Here is a 17,134-nt window from a genome sequence, read left to right on the forward strand (position 1 = left end):
AGGTAACTAATAATCAAATTCATTATTCAATGAATCACAACATGCAGTTATGTGATTTGTAGATTACATAAGATGGTGGGTGATTTTGATGGAGTTTTGTTCTCTGAGCTGAATGGTTTGGTCGTAGAGATTTCATCGTTCTTCTGATCGACATCATCAACACAAACTTCAGTTAGAAGTGAAGTGTTCGGATTTCTGCACATGTGATTCACAGATTGTCCAATACAACAATCGGAGATACAACAAAAACAAAGAAGTAAACAATGACAGGTTTAAAGTCAACAAGAATCACATGTGGAGAAATTCGAACACTTCACTTCTACCTGACGTTTGTGCTGATGATGTTGTTCGAAAGAATGATGAAATCTTCATGACCAAACCATCCAGTTTAGAGAACAAAACTCCATCAAAATAGATTACATAACAATGAATGAGAACTGATAAAATTTTGTTAATAAATCTTACAACGGTTACCTAAGCATTAATAATGATAATGTAACAGTTATGCAACAGCTAAAAGACAACCAAAACTTAGAAAATATTAGTAGGAAAGAAAGGAATAAGTTTTTATAACCCACTTAAGTGATATCACCTTTGATGGCCATGGTAAAGAGATTGGTTTTACAAATTTATCATAAACAGAGAAGTGAGGATCGTTAAAATGAGTGCAGTTGGCTTATATTATGATATTCTCATGACTATAATTATTACTATCATTACTACTATCTCAAATAGTACAACATAATATTTTTCGTACAGCGCGTTTTACTCACATGGTTTATTTCACTGACTGTAATCCCGGCTGGGCCCGTACTTTACCCCCAAATGCCCTGGTACGGCCGAGGGTGGGAAGAGTCCGCTCTCCTTTTCGAAATGCTCTCACATGGCCACGTGCATACAACCAATCTCAGGGAAGTCCTACTCACCACCTTCTCGTCGTGGGGGTGTTGTTTACGAAATTGAGAGGACGAAGAGTGAAACTCCGGAGCTTTAACCGGGATGCTGGATACGGAGGGTCCATCTAGGGTAGTTGGGAAACCCTGATTCCAAACCATTGGTGCACATGAGTTCCAGTATCCTGAAGTAACAAATGGTGTATAGACCTATTGTTGGTCACCGGCTACCATAGGACTGCAACATCTGACGGTGCTCCATTCCCTGGTGGATTTGACCTTTGGGTCAAAGGCTACAGCTATGGCCCACTAAGAAAACCAACTGTTTCGACTTGGGCACCACGGCAGTATCCCAGCTCTCACACAGATCGAATGATTTATGTGGTACATATGTATTTGTTGCCTCATTGTACCAATGATTATGTGAAATCACTGAAATGAAACGTTTAGAAGCTTATTATCTAAAGTTTAAATGAGTGAAAGAATTTATTTACTTGAGACAAAGCACATGCTCATTAAAAATATGTTAAATATGAGGAACACTAAATTCAAAAAAGAATTTAGACCCTGAACATGATGAAAAATATAAGTAATTTATTTTCTTACATGTTCTCGCGCGAGGCCGAATGTTCTAGGTTCAAGTCCCTCGTGAGGAGTCCTAGATGCACAATGCTGAGGAGTCCCATACTATTACGAAATAGCCGTCCATTACTCTCAGGTTTTCAATGATGGTTTACCTTAAATCGATTCGTGAATTCAACTATTAAAATAAAATAAATCAATAATTAATTGCTACAATCTCCATCAACCTTCATTTTATTAAATTGAATTCTATTTTCATTTCATTTTTATGTACCATTTATGTGATTAGAAAAGCCTCGAATAGATAGTTTAAATGAAAAAGCTGTTGTATTTGTCAATAATACAATAACATTAACATGTGAAGCTACAGGCAGTCCACCACCGAATATTACATGGTTATTTAAGGGGAAACCACTTGATTTACACAATGATCCAGGTTATCGGTAAGTGAACAACTCTCTCTCTCTCTCTCTCTTTGTTTGAATAATACTTCCATTTCAATTTTGACCATATAACTCTTTAAAAAAAGTAGTTAAGTAAATATTTGGTTGAAAAATAATTAATATGATGTAGTGTGTGCTACTGATATCGACAGATATAAGTAGTATGTATTTATCAATCAAAAATGAAATACTTCGAAGCAGAAGGTTAAGAAGATCAAAGAAAAGTGAATGAGAACATAGAATGATAAATACGGAATTAAAAGAACAACGAAGTCTAAGACGATTGATTGACATTTTGCAAATGAATTATGTACTGTATAGTTCTCAGATTTTACTAAGATATTCTGTAAAATCTTGTGTTCAAATACATTTGGTTGTTCTCATTGTTGTTTTGGTTCACTAAAATGACACATTATATATGAAGACTATTTTATAATATGAGCTTTTTATCAAAAATTATTATCAGGGTAATGTATTTATTACAATATAAAATGATTTTAGTAAATGTTTAAAGAGTTTAGAGAGTGTATGATCATTTCGAAGCCTATTCATTACTGACATCACCTACAGTTTCTAGATCAACTAAATCTTGGAAATGAATTGGAAAATAAACTGACAGTTTTTCATGTTTGCAAAAGTATCTGTGGAGTAATACTTCTGTTTAAGTCTCATCAAAAGAACAACGTGAACTATTTTCAGTCATCTGTGAGAGTAGAATACTATTCAGTGATTGATAATGAATCATACTTACTTACTTCTGTTACTCCTCATGGAGGAGCATACGCCGCTTACCAGTACTCTCCATCCAACCCTCTCCTGAGTAATTCTTTCCAGCTCTTTTCAGTTGTTATTCTTCCTTTTCATATCTGCTTCTATTTCCCGACTTAATATGTTCTTTGAACTTCCTCTTTTCCGCTTCCCTTCAGGATTCTAAGTTAGGGTTTGCCTCGTAAATGATAAATCTGAGTAATTTTTTCTGGTTAGCATCTTTTTAGCAAGTCAGTTTTCTATGGGTTGAGGTCGCTAACCCAATGGCCAATCCTCCTCTTCTATCCGGGCTTGCAACCGGCAGTAGCCTCAGAGGGACTCCAGGCGGAGTTGGATAATGAATCTAGTACTCTATTTTTGGGATGAAATCGATTTGTAATATAGCGTTATGTAGCCATTTACTATTTCTTGGTTTTCAGTCATAATTGTCCTGTTATCAGATAGTAATGAAAATTTAATTTCAAATTAAATGATAATATTTAAGAAACTGTTTAACTGAATATTGTTTGAACATACTTTGACCTTGAAAAAGGAATCACAAATACATCTAACGTATCAAGAACCATTTTAAAGTACTAATTGTATGCCTCTTAGACTTTCCAAGTCTTAGCGGTCTAGCTAATGTTATGTGTTATGCAATTAGTGGTGAGACTATAATTTATGGACGACCTTTGAGCGACACTACACTGACCTTGAGAGTGTCGACCTAATAACTAGGACCGAATGAGTGTTATGAAACATTGTAGGTGATTAAAATCATGATTTTCAGTTGATGATTACGGTTACGAATCAGATTTATGACTATCATAACGACCTGACGTCATCAATAATACCAAAAGTTAATTTATCCAAATGAATGAGTTGATTTCGCGCCAAAACTCGAGTCCTATTATATTATACCTGCTTGGTTCGTCAATAAATTATATTCTCATTGTTTATGAGGAATTTATCAAGGTTAGTAATGATAAACATAAACTTGCCTTATTTATTATGAAATATTTCTGAAAACAGGTATATTACTAGTGTCATATTCCTTTAATTTTAGCTTAGTTGGTCCAAAAAATTTAATGCTTTTATCAGCAAGACCTTATCAAGGTGGAGAATATGAATGTATTGCAGAAAACGAAGCAGGAATAGCCCAAGCACTAACTATTCTAACTGTTTTTGGTAAGTTATATTAATTTTTTTAAACAGTAGTCATGATTATAGTGATAGTGTACTCAGCGAAGATTTATGCTACTGAATTAATTTCAGTAGTTGAATATTTTCAACAGATTTTTCAAACTACTAATCACTAGTTGAGTGTTATAGATAGTATTCAATGTCGAACATTGTTGATTACCGGACACTAATTTGTTAATTAATACTAAACTGTTGATTAGTTGTTGTTAAAAAGCTTTGTGGAAGCCTTACAGAAAAACTATCATTCTATATTGTTATATACACAGGTAACAAGATTATTTTAAAGAGAATTACTACATAAGAAAATGCTGGTCTAATGATAAATTAATATTTTATTCTATGGTTGCATAGATCTCTAGTGTACATATAAATTACTTATCAATGTCTCACAAACTGACAGTACAATTAGAGTATTCCGTATTGTAAAGTTGTCATTATTAAGCTTCTGAATTTCAGTAAATATTTCTTAAGGTTCATCCAACTGACGAGTCCCAAATAGGACGAAACGCGCGTCCTGGATTCCTCTACTAACCACTATCCATTTTTTTTATTCTTAATGTTTATTCTATCTACCCATTTGTATTAAACATTTCATTTGTTTTTTATTAAAATGTAACCATTAAGAACCAACTGGTGAAAGGAATATGGCACAAAATCTTACAATTAGAACAATACAAATGGGTGGGAATATCACATTCACATGTGTTATGAGTTCAAATCCACCAGCACAGATTAAATGGTTTAAAGATGAAGAAGATATTTATAGTGTTATGCCACAAGGTAAGCAATAGAGTTTGTTTCAGTGATTACTTTTAGCACCATATATGCACCATTTGATTCCAACTTAGTCGTCTAAATATAATAATAATGATAATAATAATAATAATAATAATAATAATAATAATAATAATAATAATAGTAATAACGATAGTAATAATGATAATAATAATGATAGTTCTATTCAGCACAATAAGTTGTCATTTCAAACAATTAGCAGCTTTGATAAATTTAGATAATGCGATGAGGAGACGGAGGTTATCACAATCATGTAATGTATTTACGTAAAACGTTTATTATCCAGCGTGGCTTTCACATTGTGTACTTCTTTATTTAATTACTTACTTACGCCTCTTACTTACAATCGAGCATGGGCCGCCGATCAGCATTCTTCAACACACTCTGTCCTGGGACTTCTTTTTCAGTTCTATCCAATTTTTGTTCATTATTCTCATTCCTGTCTCCATTTCTCAGCGTAATGTGTTCTTTGATCTTCCTCTTCTCTTTTGGCTTTGAGGATTCCATGTGAAGGCTTGTCTTGTGACGCATTTGGGTGCTTTTCTCAATTTGTGTCCCATCCACTCCCAGCGCTTCTTCCAGATTTCTTCCTCCTCTGGCATCTGGTTTGTTCTCGCCCACTATAGGTTGTTGCTAATAGTGTCTGGTCAACGGATCCGAAGTATTTTGCATAGACAGCTGTTAATAAACAATTGTATCACAAAAGCGGTTGGTATTGCCATAACTGTTTGGAAATCGTACTTCTGATTAATTCGTCTTTATTGAACCTTCAAACAGTTTCAAAAATTAGGGAGAAAAGTTTATAAAATACAACAAAGTGGATCATTCACAGGTCTAGGTGAAAATATGATCAAGATTTCTGTGATTAATAAATGAATGTTTAATGAAATTTTAATTTTATTACTGACATTTTTTGAACCTTCATATTTCATTCATTTATTAGATCGTTTTTCAATTAGTTCTGATGGTTCAGCTTTGACGATTCTTAATGTTCGTCTTGAAGATCAAGGTCAATTCAAATGTTTAGCAGTTAACATACCTGGATCTTGGAATTATCATTATACACTGGAAGTAACATGTAAGTAAATTTGAGTAGATTAATAAACCATTGGTTCAACTCACACACGCGCACACACATGTAACATGTACTAGGTAATGATGGCCAATCAATTGATGACGTAGTGAAACTTCGTCAGTTGAGATGGCTGGGACACGTGTTACGTATGCCCAACTACCGACTGCCCCGACTTGCGATGCTTAATGGTATAGGTGTAGGTTGGAAGAAAGCTAGAGGCGGCCAAACCAAAACATGGCACAAGTCCATGAAGTCACTGACAAGTGGACTGAGTCATGTTGGTAGGTGTAGACTACCTCATTGGGGACCGCGAGATGATAGCAACCGATGGTTAGAGACCCTGAATGACATGGCTCAGAATCGTTTGCAATGGCGCAGGTGCATCCACTCTTTGTGTTCTCCCAAATTCTAATCTCCTGAATCCTCCTTGTCTCTTTTTTCTCTTTCCAAATTTATTTCACTGAATTATACTCCGTAAATAACATCTTCAAACCGTAATGTTTCCGATTACTGCTTATACTTTTACTACCTCTACCACTACGGGATTTGAATTGACAACTGCATCTCTGTGCTAATGTGGTGATGGCAACTCGAACTGATGTACATTCGTACGAAGTTCTACGTTGTTACTGAATAACTGACAAATATTATATGATAGTGAAAGTAGAATTGGTTTGCCAAATAGAGTAGAATGAAGCTGAATATTTCTTAGATTAGAATTTATAGTCCAATAAGTGTTTCATTAAATTATTGTGATGGGGATGTATTTTAATATTTTCGAAAAAGTGTATAAGTTACCTCTAAATAGGTTAAACGACTTTTTGTTTTAAAACTTATGGTCAGATTTTTGTGGGGCCCTTTATTTTGTCGTCATTTAGATCGGATGATGTTGTCGACGGGCTCACCATTTTAGTGGCCCATGATCTGACTCCAATCAGATCGTATGAACGATTGTTATTGAGTGATTGCTGTTGAAATGTAAATGCCGCATATCCTCGTATATAATCATCGACTTCAATAGTGCTAGTCAATAACGGAATTAAATAAGTCAAATAACGAGAAACGATTTTTCAATACATATATTTTGTATATGAAGCGAATGGAATAATAGAGAGAAGGGAAACGACGCACAATGGAGATGGCGGATAAGCCAAGTACATTTAGTCAATCGTTAATCAATATTTATAGTCCCACAAAAATAGGCTACAGACGTGTGATGAGTAATGGGATAAGAAATGTACACACACATGCGCTCATATAAAAGCAATCAAGATTGATAAGCGAATAATTAGCAAGGTGAGAATGTGACTCAAGTAGAATGAGTAGATTGGCCTTTATATGGGCTTAACATAATAACAGATACTACAAGATTAATGAAAGTTTTGTAAACTGTGTTAATGATTGTTACTCAACAGACATGAGTTACATGAATGTACTTTCTTTCATAATCAGCTCCACGAATTTTTTTATTGATAATTATCAAACTCTTTATTCGTTTCACAGCATCTCCTGGTATATTGAGACATTCATCTTCACCATCTAAAGTAAATGTGAATGATGGTCAAGAATTACGTTTACAATGTTTAGCTACAGCAAATCCGGAACCAGTTTATCAATGGTTAAAAGATGATACACCATTAAGTCTTCATGTTTTAACTATGTCATCCATTGAAGGAAATGATTTTTCAACACCAAGTATAGATATAACAAATCTAAGTAGCCGTTATGAACTTCATGATCAAGGGAGATTACTTTTAATTCGAGGTATTCAAACACATGATGCTGGAAGATTTACATGTGTGGCTAGTAATCCAGTCGGTGAAGATAGATTGGATGTAGAAGTTGAAGTTTCATGTAAGTAGTTTTGTATAAGGTATAATGAAAAATTAAGATTACAATTCATGAAAGTGATAAATCTTCTACTTGAATGGTAGATTCGGCAACTACCTAAGCTCATTTAGTAGCTCCCAGACTAAAACTACACAACAACAATTTGAAGACGAGAGAAAAGGCTTCGAAATATGGAAGAAACAGTTTACTTTGAAGATTCGTTTATGTACAGAAAATCTATGGTATTTATAGCATTTTAGATGACTTTAAGCTTCTGGAAAATTCAGGGACGCTACTTAATATAGTAGCAGTATAGATAATCATCCAATCAGGAATGCAACATGTAACTTCTCACTTTCTAGATGTTTCCAGCAAAACTTCTATTGGATGTTGATTGGATAAGGGATTTCTCAGCATTTATAGAATCTTTCTAGGCTTTTTCGGAGGAATTTTCGGGATCTTCCCAACAGAAAAAGAGATAATTATGCAATTAATAAATATGAAAACATAATGATGTAACGGATGGTTTACATTATTTTCTCCTGCTACACATATTACGATAATACTTTAATACGTTAATAAGACCAATCACGTTACATCAGAATCAGGATTCGTGACCTAAAATAAAGAACCAGATTAACACTAGAGGATACTTCATTCGGTACAGTTAAAAGTAGTCACATACAGTGAGTCCAGAGTAGAAATCAATGATGAGTAAAGAAATCACATATTTAACAGTTCGTAAGCTGTGGTTGTTTGTTCATGCTCAACAACTAATCATACTTTACTTTTACTACCGTATATCACATAATTAAATGACCAATAAAAATAGATTGTTGAGTAAGGACGAAAAGGGGTTAAGAATACGCTAGAATGAAAAGCTGAGCATGTTTTTATGTTCAAAGATAAGCAAGAATCGATGGTTTGCTAAAATTGTTAACGACTTCTTGATTCTTATTTACTTGAAATGACTTTATTTAACTTTATAAGTGGCTTGAAATGAGAATTCCGGTGATTCAATAACTAGTGTTCACGAAATCCTCAAGGAATTGAACTACTGACTAACTTTCTCAAATCTTTTGACAACTAGGTAGGATAATGCTAGAAGATTTGTTTCTAATCTATTTTGATGAAGTTTTGTTCTTTGAGCTGGATGGTTTGGTCTTGGAGCTTTCATTGTTCTTTTGAACAAGAACCAATCAACATCGAGATGTACAGGACAAGCTGTGAACCATATATGGAGAAATTCGAACGCTTCACTTCTATCTAAAGTCTGTGCAGATGATGTCGTTCAGAAGAACGATGAAAGCTCCACGATCAAACCATCCAGTTCAGAGAACAAATCTCCATCAAAATCATTCGCATAAGCTACAAATCTTCTCCACTGTTTCTAATTTATTTTTACTCTAGTAGTCATTATACTAGAACTATCTATATATTATTCTCAAATACTTATCATGAATAATCTATTTAATGAATCTCTGGGGAAAAAACAAAGTTCATTTAATTCGCACATTATTTTACAAAGAATAAAATGTTAACCTTTGTATATCTGAAAAGAAACCTACGCTACTGTGGTGTGAGCTACTTATATCCGCATAAGTAGCATATAGTGACGGTCAGGCATAGATTGTATTTCAATGGAAGATCGAGAGAGAAAGAAGAGGAACGAACAGCAATTGGTATGAAAATATGTGAACAATAAAATCTGAGACGATGGACTGATATTTGCAAAAGGAAAAGTCACGTTTGAGACAACGGATTGATATTTTGCAAATTAACTATTTACTATATAGTTCTCAGATTTTAGTGAGATGTTCTGTAATTCCGTATTCAAATACATTCGATTGTCTCCACTCATGTTCTTGTTTATTACATTACTAACTACGATAAAATTGTGTTTACAATGAGAAACTGCTGTTTGTAAAGCGAATATCCTAAACACACTTTTTAAGGGAGAAATCGATCCTCAGATTAAACAGATTCATTTATTCGTCTAAATTTGCAGCGTCTAATCGTGAGTTGAATGACGAATCATGTTAGGTGGCCTATGCTCCTCCATGAGGGGTTACAGTCGTAAGCACATAAGTGAGTCATAAATAGGTTTAGATATAACTCTCCAAGATCATTTCAACAGAACTTGAACAAAAATGTATATCAGTTTAGTACTTAAAGTTCTCTTTACTAGTAAGGAAAGAGATAATGAAGAAAAAAAGATATCATTTAACAAATAAATTATCACAAATCTTTTCCTCTAACTTGTCTTTAGCTTCTCCAAGATTTCTTGATGGTTTGGATCATGAATCACCAATATTAGAGAGAGGCAAATCAAATCATTTATGGTGTAATGTTACTGGACATCCAGAACCTGAAATTCGTTGGGAATATGTAAGTTACATTTTTTTCTGATTACAAAAGATACAAGTTCCAATGAGCTAATAAACAAAAAGTACTGAACATCAAGATGTACTTTAATTTTCAAGATATTACTATTAAACGAGAAGAAAACTACTGACTAATAACAGTGATAGTATTAGCTTACGTAACTAGACAAAGGATATTAAGCGTAGAAATAAAATATAGGGGAGCGGTATGTAAGATGACTATATACCTAACGAAGAGAATAAAGAGGCTACGAACACGTGGCTGTAGAATAAGAAAGAGGGCTTTAAGTTTATGGTAAAATGAGAGAATGGTTATACTTGTTATGAACACAAAAATGAGGTTTGAACTAGTGAATCACCAAAGTGAAAATTTGTTCATTTAAATAAAACACAACCCTATCCAAGAACTACACCCAATTATATTATTAATTAGAAAAGTGTTTGACTTCATGATTCAAATAAAGCTAGATCACAATGAAAAACCTGAAAGCACTGGACGGCCACTTCGTCCTATTATGAGACTCCTCAGAAGTGTGCATCCATAATCCCGCCCGCGAGACTCTAACCCAGTACCTACCAGTCTCGCGTGCAAACACTCAACCTCTAGGCCATTGGGCCAGCCGGCATCCAACGGTTTTAATGTCTAACTTCAACTGATAGGTCCTAAATTCAAATACCGCGATGCGAGATCGTGGATGCTCACTGCAGAGGAATCCCACACTAGGACGAAAAGGCCGGTCAGTGATTACAGGTTTACCATGGTGGTTTAGCTTGGATTGATTCATGAATTCAACTATTAAATTACTATAATATCCAAAAAAACCTTTCTGATAGTAATTCTTACAAAATGGCCAGGATTACAACAAAATCACATGGTGCATATTATACTAGCACATGATTTATGTTAATTTAATAAAAAGAATATCATATTGGATAAAAAATCACACTGAAAATGAGAACAATCTTATGTTGAGTAATCTATTACATTGGAAATTATTCTAAGCAGTTATCATTACTAAATGAAGAAAAGGTTTCTCTCTAATCACAACTGATTGATCACTGATTGTTGACCAATGTCATGTGTGTCAAGTCTTTATTATTAGTGCAGATCGAATGCTATTGACCATGATGCAATGTAGCCACCAGTCTAGGTGGCTCGACACTGCGTGCACTATTGTGAGATTAGATGGTGGTTGGAGATAGTCAACAGTAAACCCTGGACACGGGTTTCGTGCTACTCGGTACTCGTCAACAAGGTGTACCTATAATCTTGAGTGGACTGGTGCTCCCTGACGGATTCGATCCCATGTCACCCAGCTTCACAGTCAGAGACGTCACCACTGAGCTATCTGGGCCGTGACCAACCTCCTGTAGGACTGAGATGTAATCACAATTGATTGATCACTGGGTGGTGGTTGGTCGTGTCCCGGGTAGCTCAGTAGTAACGTCTCTGACTGTGAAGCTAGGTGGCATGGGATCGAATCCGTCAGGGAGCACCAGTTCCCTCAACATTATAGGTACACTTTACTGACGAGTGCCAAGCAGCACGGAACCTGGGCCCAGGATTTCCTGTCGACTACCTCCAACCACCATCTAAGGCTTCTGTTTAGTTATGTTAGTTTTCGGAACTGTAGTTATTTGCGTTTCTACTCAAATGTTTTTTCTTGATTTTTCTTTTTAAAATATTAAGGAACTACCAACTAGTGGTCCAGGTGATCGTAATATACAACAACGTTTAAATGGTAGACAATTAATTTTACCAAATGTCGATTATGGTATAATAACACGTTATATTTGTATTGGTAAAAATAAAGCTGGTGAAATTAAACGAATATTTGATCCAACTTTAGTATGTAAGTTAATATTTCAGTTACAGTTTTTTTCTCTATTTCTCCAAAACTATAAATCTAGATATAATGAATCATTATATCATATTTAATTACAAACTTTCTAGGGTAGCCGTTCTCCCTGTCTCTGTTATCTTTATTCATAAATCTTTGTATTATTATTATCAATCAGAAGATACTAGCCAAGCAATACCAAGTGAATTCAAATTCACCCCATTGCACAAGTAAGTGGCTATCAGGACTCAGTAGCTGAGTGGCGTTTGAAGCGAATGGTAGTGGGTTCGAGTCCCAAATAGGACGAAACGCGCATCCTGGATTCCACTGCTAGCCACTATCCATCATTGCTTACAAATAGCTTGTGAATTAAGTCAATGTCGAGGCATACGCACAGTATGCACATATGCCAATAACAGACTGATCAATTTCAGTCTTAAACCTGAATGGGAAGATACAAGTCAAACAATACCAAGTGAATTATTATTATTATTATTATTATTATTATTATTATTTCTGTTCGTATTATTGGTTAAACATCATTATCAATCTCCCCCCAAACATGAATCATTCACTCCGCATTCATCCCTCCGTATTACGTCTTACTTATTTGATCGAATTGTAATTGCACTATTGTTTCTCTCTCTCACCCTATTTGACCCATATTCATTCTGATCATGGATCTTAAAATTTCACTTAACATATACGTAGATTCAAGTTAACATTCTATATGAATCATATCAATATGAACAATTTTATTCTATTTTGTTTGATGATCCTAAATTCACATGCTTTAACTCTAAACGATGTACTTTGCCTTTAACCTGGACTATTTTCGGATTAATAATTTGAATATGAGATAATTGTAGAACCTGAAGAGAATTTTTAGAAAAGAATATTCTTCATTCAAATATTAGTCTTTTAATAAGATGGGGGATCTTCAGACGAATAATTCTCAGTTCTTGTAACCAAAATAATCACACTTCAATCCATAGTATTACTTTCTACCTCTTTGATGTTTTAAATCATTTAGATATTGTTGTGACTTTATGGATCGCTAGTTATCACGTAATCTATTCGCCAATCAAAATATGACTTATTCGCTCTTATGCTGTACTAAACCAATGACGTCCGAGTGCCCTGGTCAGCCTAGCGTCCTATTGGTCTGTTGCTCGCCTAGCCCATCCAGCTGAGTCCAGAATCCCAACAACAGCCTCTACTAGGCGAATCAAATCGAATAATTTATCTCAGATATACTGGGTTTATATATCAACCAAACAGATCGCAACGCACCATAAAATAGGAAATAACATTCGTGCACAATAAAGCCAAAAAGTGGCTGTGAACGTGGGAGGCCATAGTCAATAAACTGAACATAGCTTAAGAACAGTAAATCGTACAATAATAATATATATAGGTCAAAGTAAAGCTTATAACAAGGGGAATATAGATATACATAATCTAATTACTGAATAGTTACACCATAAGAATATATAAATAATATTAGTCCATTAATAGGTCTCAGACGTTACTTGTAATGTAATCTTCACTAGGATATAACAGATATATCTTCATTAAAGGAATTATTCTTGCCTGAAGCCCCTCCGAGGATACCGCCGGTTCGAAGCCCGGATAAAGGAGAAGCGTTGAGCATGAGGTTAGCGACCCCACCCCGTAGAAAACTAACTCGCTAGAAAAACGCTAACCAGAAAAATTCAGTAATAAGTTACTTTGAAAGATAGTTCCTTTTTCACAATTTCGTACTAACTAGAAATTTAAGAAGAATCTTATATTTTTATGTTTCTTATATTATTATGCCAATTTAATTTATTAAGATCCCCCAGTAATTATTGGACCCGAGGGGAAAAATCCAAGACATGTATTACAAAACTCTAGTACACGATTAATATGTGACTGGGAAGCATCACCAAGAGCTCAAGTGGAATGGATTAAAGATGGAGAATTAATTACCTTTGATACATTTCCAAATATTAATATTTCCGTTGGTGATACACAAGTAAGTAAATTATAAGAATAATTAAATCTGCAGTGAGACTATAATTTATGGACGACCTTTGAGCGACACTAAGGTAACCTTGAGATTACCCACCTAATAAGTACGACCAAATGAGGGTTATAAACCTGTGTGTGGAATTAGAATTATGATTTACAGTTGATCATTAAGGTTAGGAATTAGATTTAAGGTTTTCATCATGAACTGATGTCATCTACAATGTCAAAACTCTATTTATCCAAATGGATGAGTGAATTTCGCACCAAAATCCGAGACTTGTTTATCTTATACCTGATTGGTTCGTCCATGAATTATAGTCTCGCCAAATCTTCTTTAAGTGATGAATTTTTGTTATATTCTCAATTCATACCTATCCTATCCATAGGAATGTTATTCTAAATACCAACGATATACTTATAATGATAGGATAATTCCTACTTATTTCATAGTGTGTAGCCTGGGATAAATACTGAACCTGTTTTTTGAAGAAGAAGAAGAAGAAGAAGAAGAAGAAGAAGAAGGAGAAGAACCATGACAAGAATCTAACAGACACAATATGTCATTTTATTCTATCAGCTAAGTCAACTATATATGACTATGATGGTAGAATAATGGAACAGTCAATAAAATCTGTGATATTTCTATCTCACTAAATTTGAATGTTTCAATCATTTGGTACATAAATCCAAATAAATTGGAACTATTATTGCCAGCATGAGACTGATCAATTGTAGTCCTAAACAACAATGGGAAGATACAATTAAAACAACACCAAGTGAATTTAAGCTTCACCCCATCGCACAAGCAGGTGGCTATCAGGACCCAGTAGCTAAGTGGATAACGCGAGTGAACGGTACTGGGTTTTAGTCGCGGAGTGAACATCAATTCTGGGATGCTGGTACATTCAACTAATGAGTCCTGGATTCCACTGCTAACCACTATCCATCTTTGCTTATTATTCACATTGATTTAAAAGCAATTATGCTTTCCTATTTGTTTATGTGATTACATTTAGATCTTTAAAAATATTTCAGGAATAAAGTAAATAAGCAAGTTAGTACTAATCCTAACTAATTTAGGATAAATGGCTAACAGTGGATTCCAAGCCGTACGTTTCATCCTATTGGAGGCTCATCAACTGTATGCAAATACATTAATAAAAAACTGAAAATATAAAATGGCTAAGAAGTATAACATGAGTAGACAATGACAAATGGTTCCTATCTTTTTCATTTACAGGACTGATTATTCTGAATTCAGTATAGTATAGGGTGATAGATAAGCAATTTTTGAGGATTCCCAAACAGTTGTGTACTACTCACAAGTTTTTTTTCAGTAGTTTCTTAGTTCATTTTAATTTTGAGATGATACTAATGATTGATCTATTTACATTTACAAGTAAAACGATATTAATTGCATCCCTTCAATTGTAGTGAGATTTGAAGATGATTAACTAGATTCTCCATTCTTATTAAACATTCTTAGAAGTTAGCCTATATGTTTGTATATGTGACTTGAGCTAAATCAATAATTTCACAGGCTATTATCACATTATCAGAAAGGGTTTTGTGGAGATTTTAGAAATTTCACTGATTGAAATCATGAGTCAATTGAAGCTAGACCACCATGGAAAACCTGGAAGAACTGGACGGCCGTTTCGTTCTAGTGTGGAACTCCTCAGTAGTGCGCATCCACGATCCCTCATGAAACGGCCGTCCAGTGCCTTCAGGTTTTCCATGGTGGTCTAGCTTCAATTGACTCATAATTTCAACTATTGATGTAATCACACTGTTACCATATTAGTAATATTGACAGCTGTGGTCATAGATTTGAAACCATCCAAAACTATTCATTTAAATGGTTAGGATGTATGCAATAGTTTTTGTTCATTGTTTTGCACAGCTTTATCTAACCGATGTACAAAACTCAGATGCTGGAAATTATCGTTGTGTAGTAACTAATGAATATGGTTTGGCCAAACGTCAATGGTTGGTACAAGTGATGTGTAAGTTAGTAATCATAATGTATCTTTAATGTATCTTTTATGAAATGTGACATATTTCGAAGATCGTAACTTTTGCTATTTTTCATTAAACGAATTTACAGTTATCCATATTTATGTGAGTGATAGATGAGTATAAAAATCTAGTTAATTCAAATGTACAAAGCTGTGAGTTGACTATTGAATAGTGTACAATTGTGTTACTGAAATATAGATCCACTTTTACGTAAGTATAAATTTTCTAACTAATCCTCTCTAGTATTAACGAAATGATATAAGTTAAAAATGAAAGAGCCTCGTAAATAAATATTTCAAATCTTTCTATAAACAGACTTGGTAGGCACATCTAGATTTACTATGACGTATTTACGCCTGTGACCTCTCGTGTGAGAATAGACCGCCCACCAGGATTCTCCAACCAACTCTGTCCTGGGCTCTCTATACCTGTCGTTTCCTAGTGCTATTCATTCCTTTGATGTCTTCCTTCGATTCCCGACGGAATGCGTTCTCCAACCTTCCTCTTTTCCGTTTCCTTTCACGACTACAGATAGTAAGCGCTTACCTCTTGATGCAGCTTGGTGATTTTCGTAATGTATGTCCTATGCACCAACTTCTTTTTCTCTTCCTAATTTCCCCCTCATCTGAAACCTAGTTTGTTCTCTTCCACAGTAGGTTATTGTCGATGGTGCCTGACCAATGAAGAAGGGATCTGGAGCATCCTGTATAGACAACTATTTATAGTTACCTGTACATCTTTGATGATGATGATGATGATTGTAGTAGTTCTTCATGTTTCAACTCGACAAAAAGTAACTGTTAACGTCATAGTTGAAAATTCCGACATCGGTGTTGGCTTATAGATAGTTGTTTTGAGTTTCAGATATCCTTCAACTGTAGGAATCATGCCTTTACTCTCTTGATTCACGGCTTAACATCTGTATCAGATCCTTGGTGTTCATGAATGATGCTGCCAAGGTGCATGGAAGTGTCCACCTCTTCCAGAGTTTCTCCATCAAGTGTGATCTGATTGGTGCTCAGTATGTTGACTTTTAGGGATCTTACTTTCCACTTGTGCATGCTGAGGCCCAATCCTGACGAGTTTGCTGCTACATTGGATGTCTTCAACTTAGTCTGTTGGTTTGTATGGTATAGTTGAGCCAGGTCATATGTGAAAACGAAATCGTCTAGCTGCATGCAAGCTACTTTATCCGGGCTTTAGATCAGCAGTAACCTAGGAGAGCTGAAGACGTAGTTCTGTTTATCCATTTCTGTTTAAAAATGCCTGTGACTTGGCTCACAACGAATTTCTCGATATATTTAACATA

General features: G+C 34.7%; 1 protein-coding gene across 1 annotated transcript in view; it reads left to right on the top strand.

The window, feature by feature from the left end:
• MS3_00004447 (uncharacterized protein) overlaps positions 1-17,134 on the top strand; it is a 176,635-nt gene that overhangs the window by 65,015 nt on the left and 94,486 nt on the right. The window contains exons 23-31 of the mRNA XM_051212367.1: positions 1,765-1,918; positions 3,732-3,853; positions 4,493-4,648; positions 5,607-5,741; positions 7,242-7,592; positions 9,838-9,956; positions 11,643-11,805; positions 13,629-13,810; positions 15,710-15,812. Of these exons, the coding sequence (XP_051072546.1) occupies positions 1,765-1,918; positions 3,732-3,853; positions 4,493-4,648; positions 5,607-5,741; positions 7,242-7,592; positions 9,838-9,956; positions 11,643-11,805; positions 13,629-13,810; positions 15,710-15,812 (1,485 nt within the window). The remainder of the gene's footprint in view (positions 1-1,764; positions 1,919-3,731; positions 3,854-4,492; positions 4,649-5,606; positions 5,742-7,241; positions 7,593-9,837; positions 9,957-11,642; positions 11,806-13,628; positions 13,811-15,709; positions 15,813-17,134) is intronic.

Source organism: Schistosoma haematobium, chromosome ZW (genome assembly GCF_000699445.3).
Source record: "Schistosoma haematobium chromosome ZW, whole genome shotgun sequence".
NCBI lineage: Eukaryota > Metazoa > Platyhelminthes > Trematoda > Strigeidida > Schistosomatidae > Schistosoma > Schistosoma haematobium.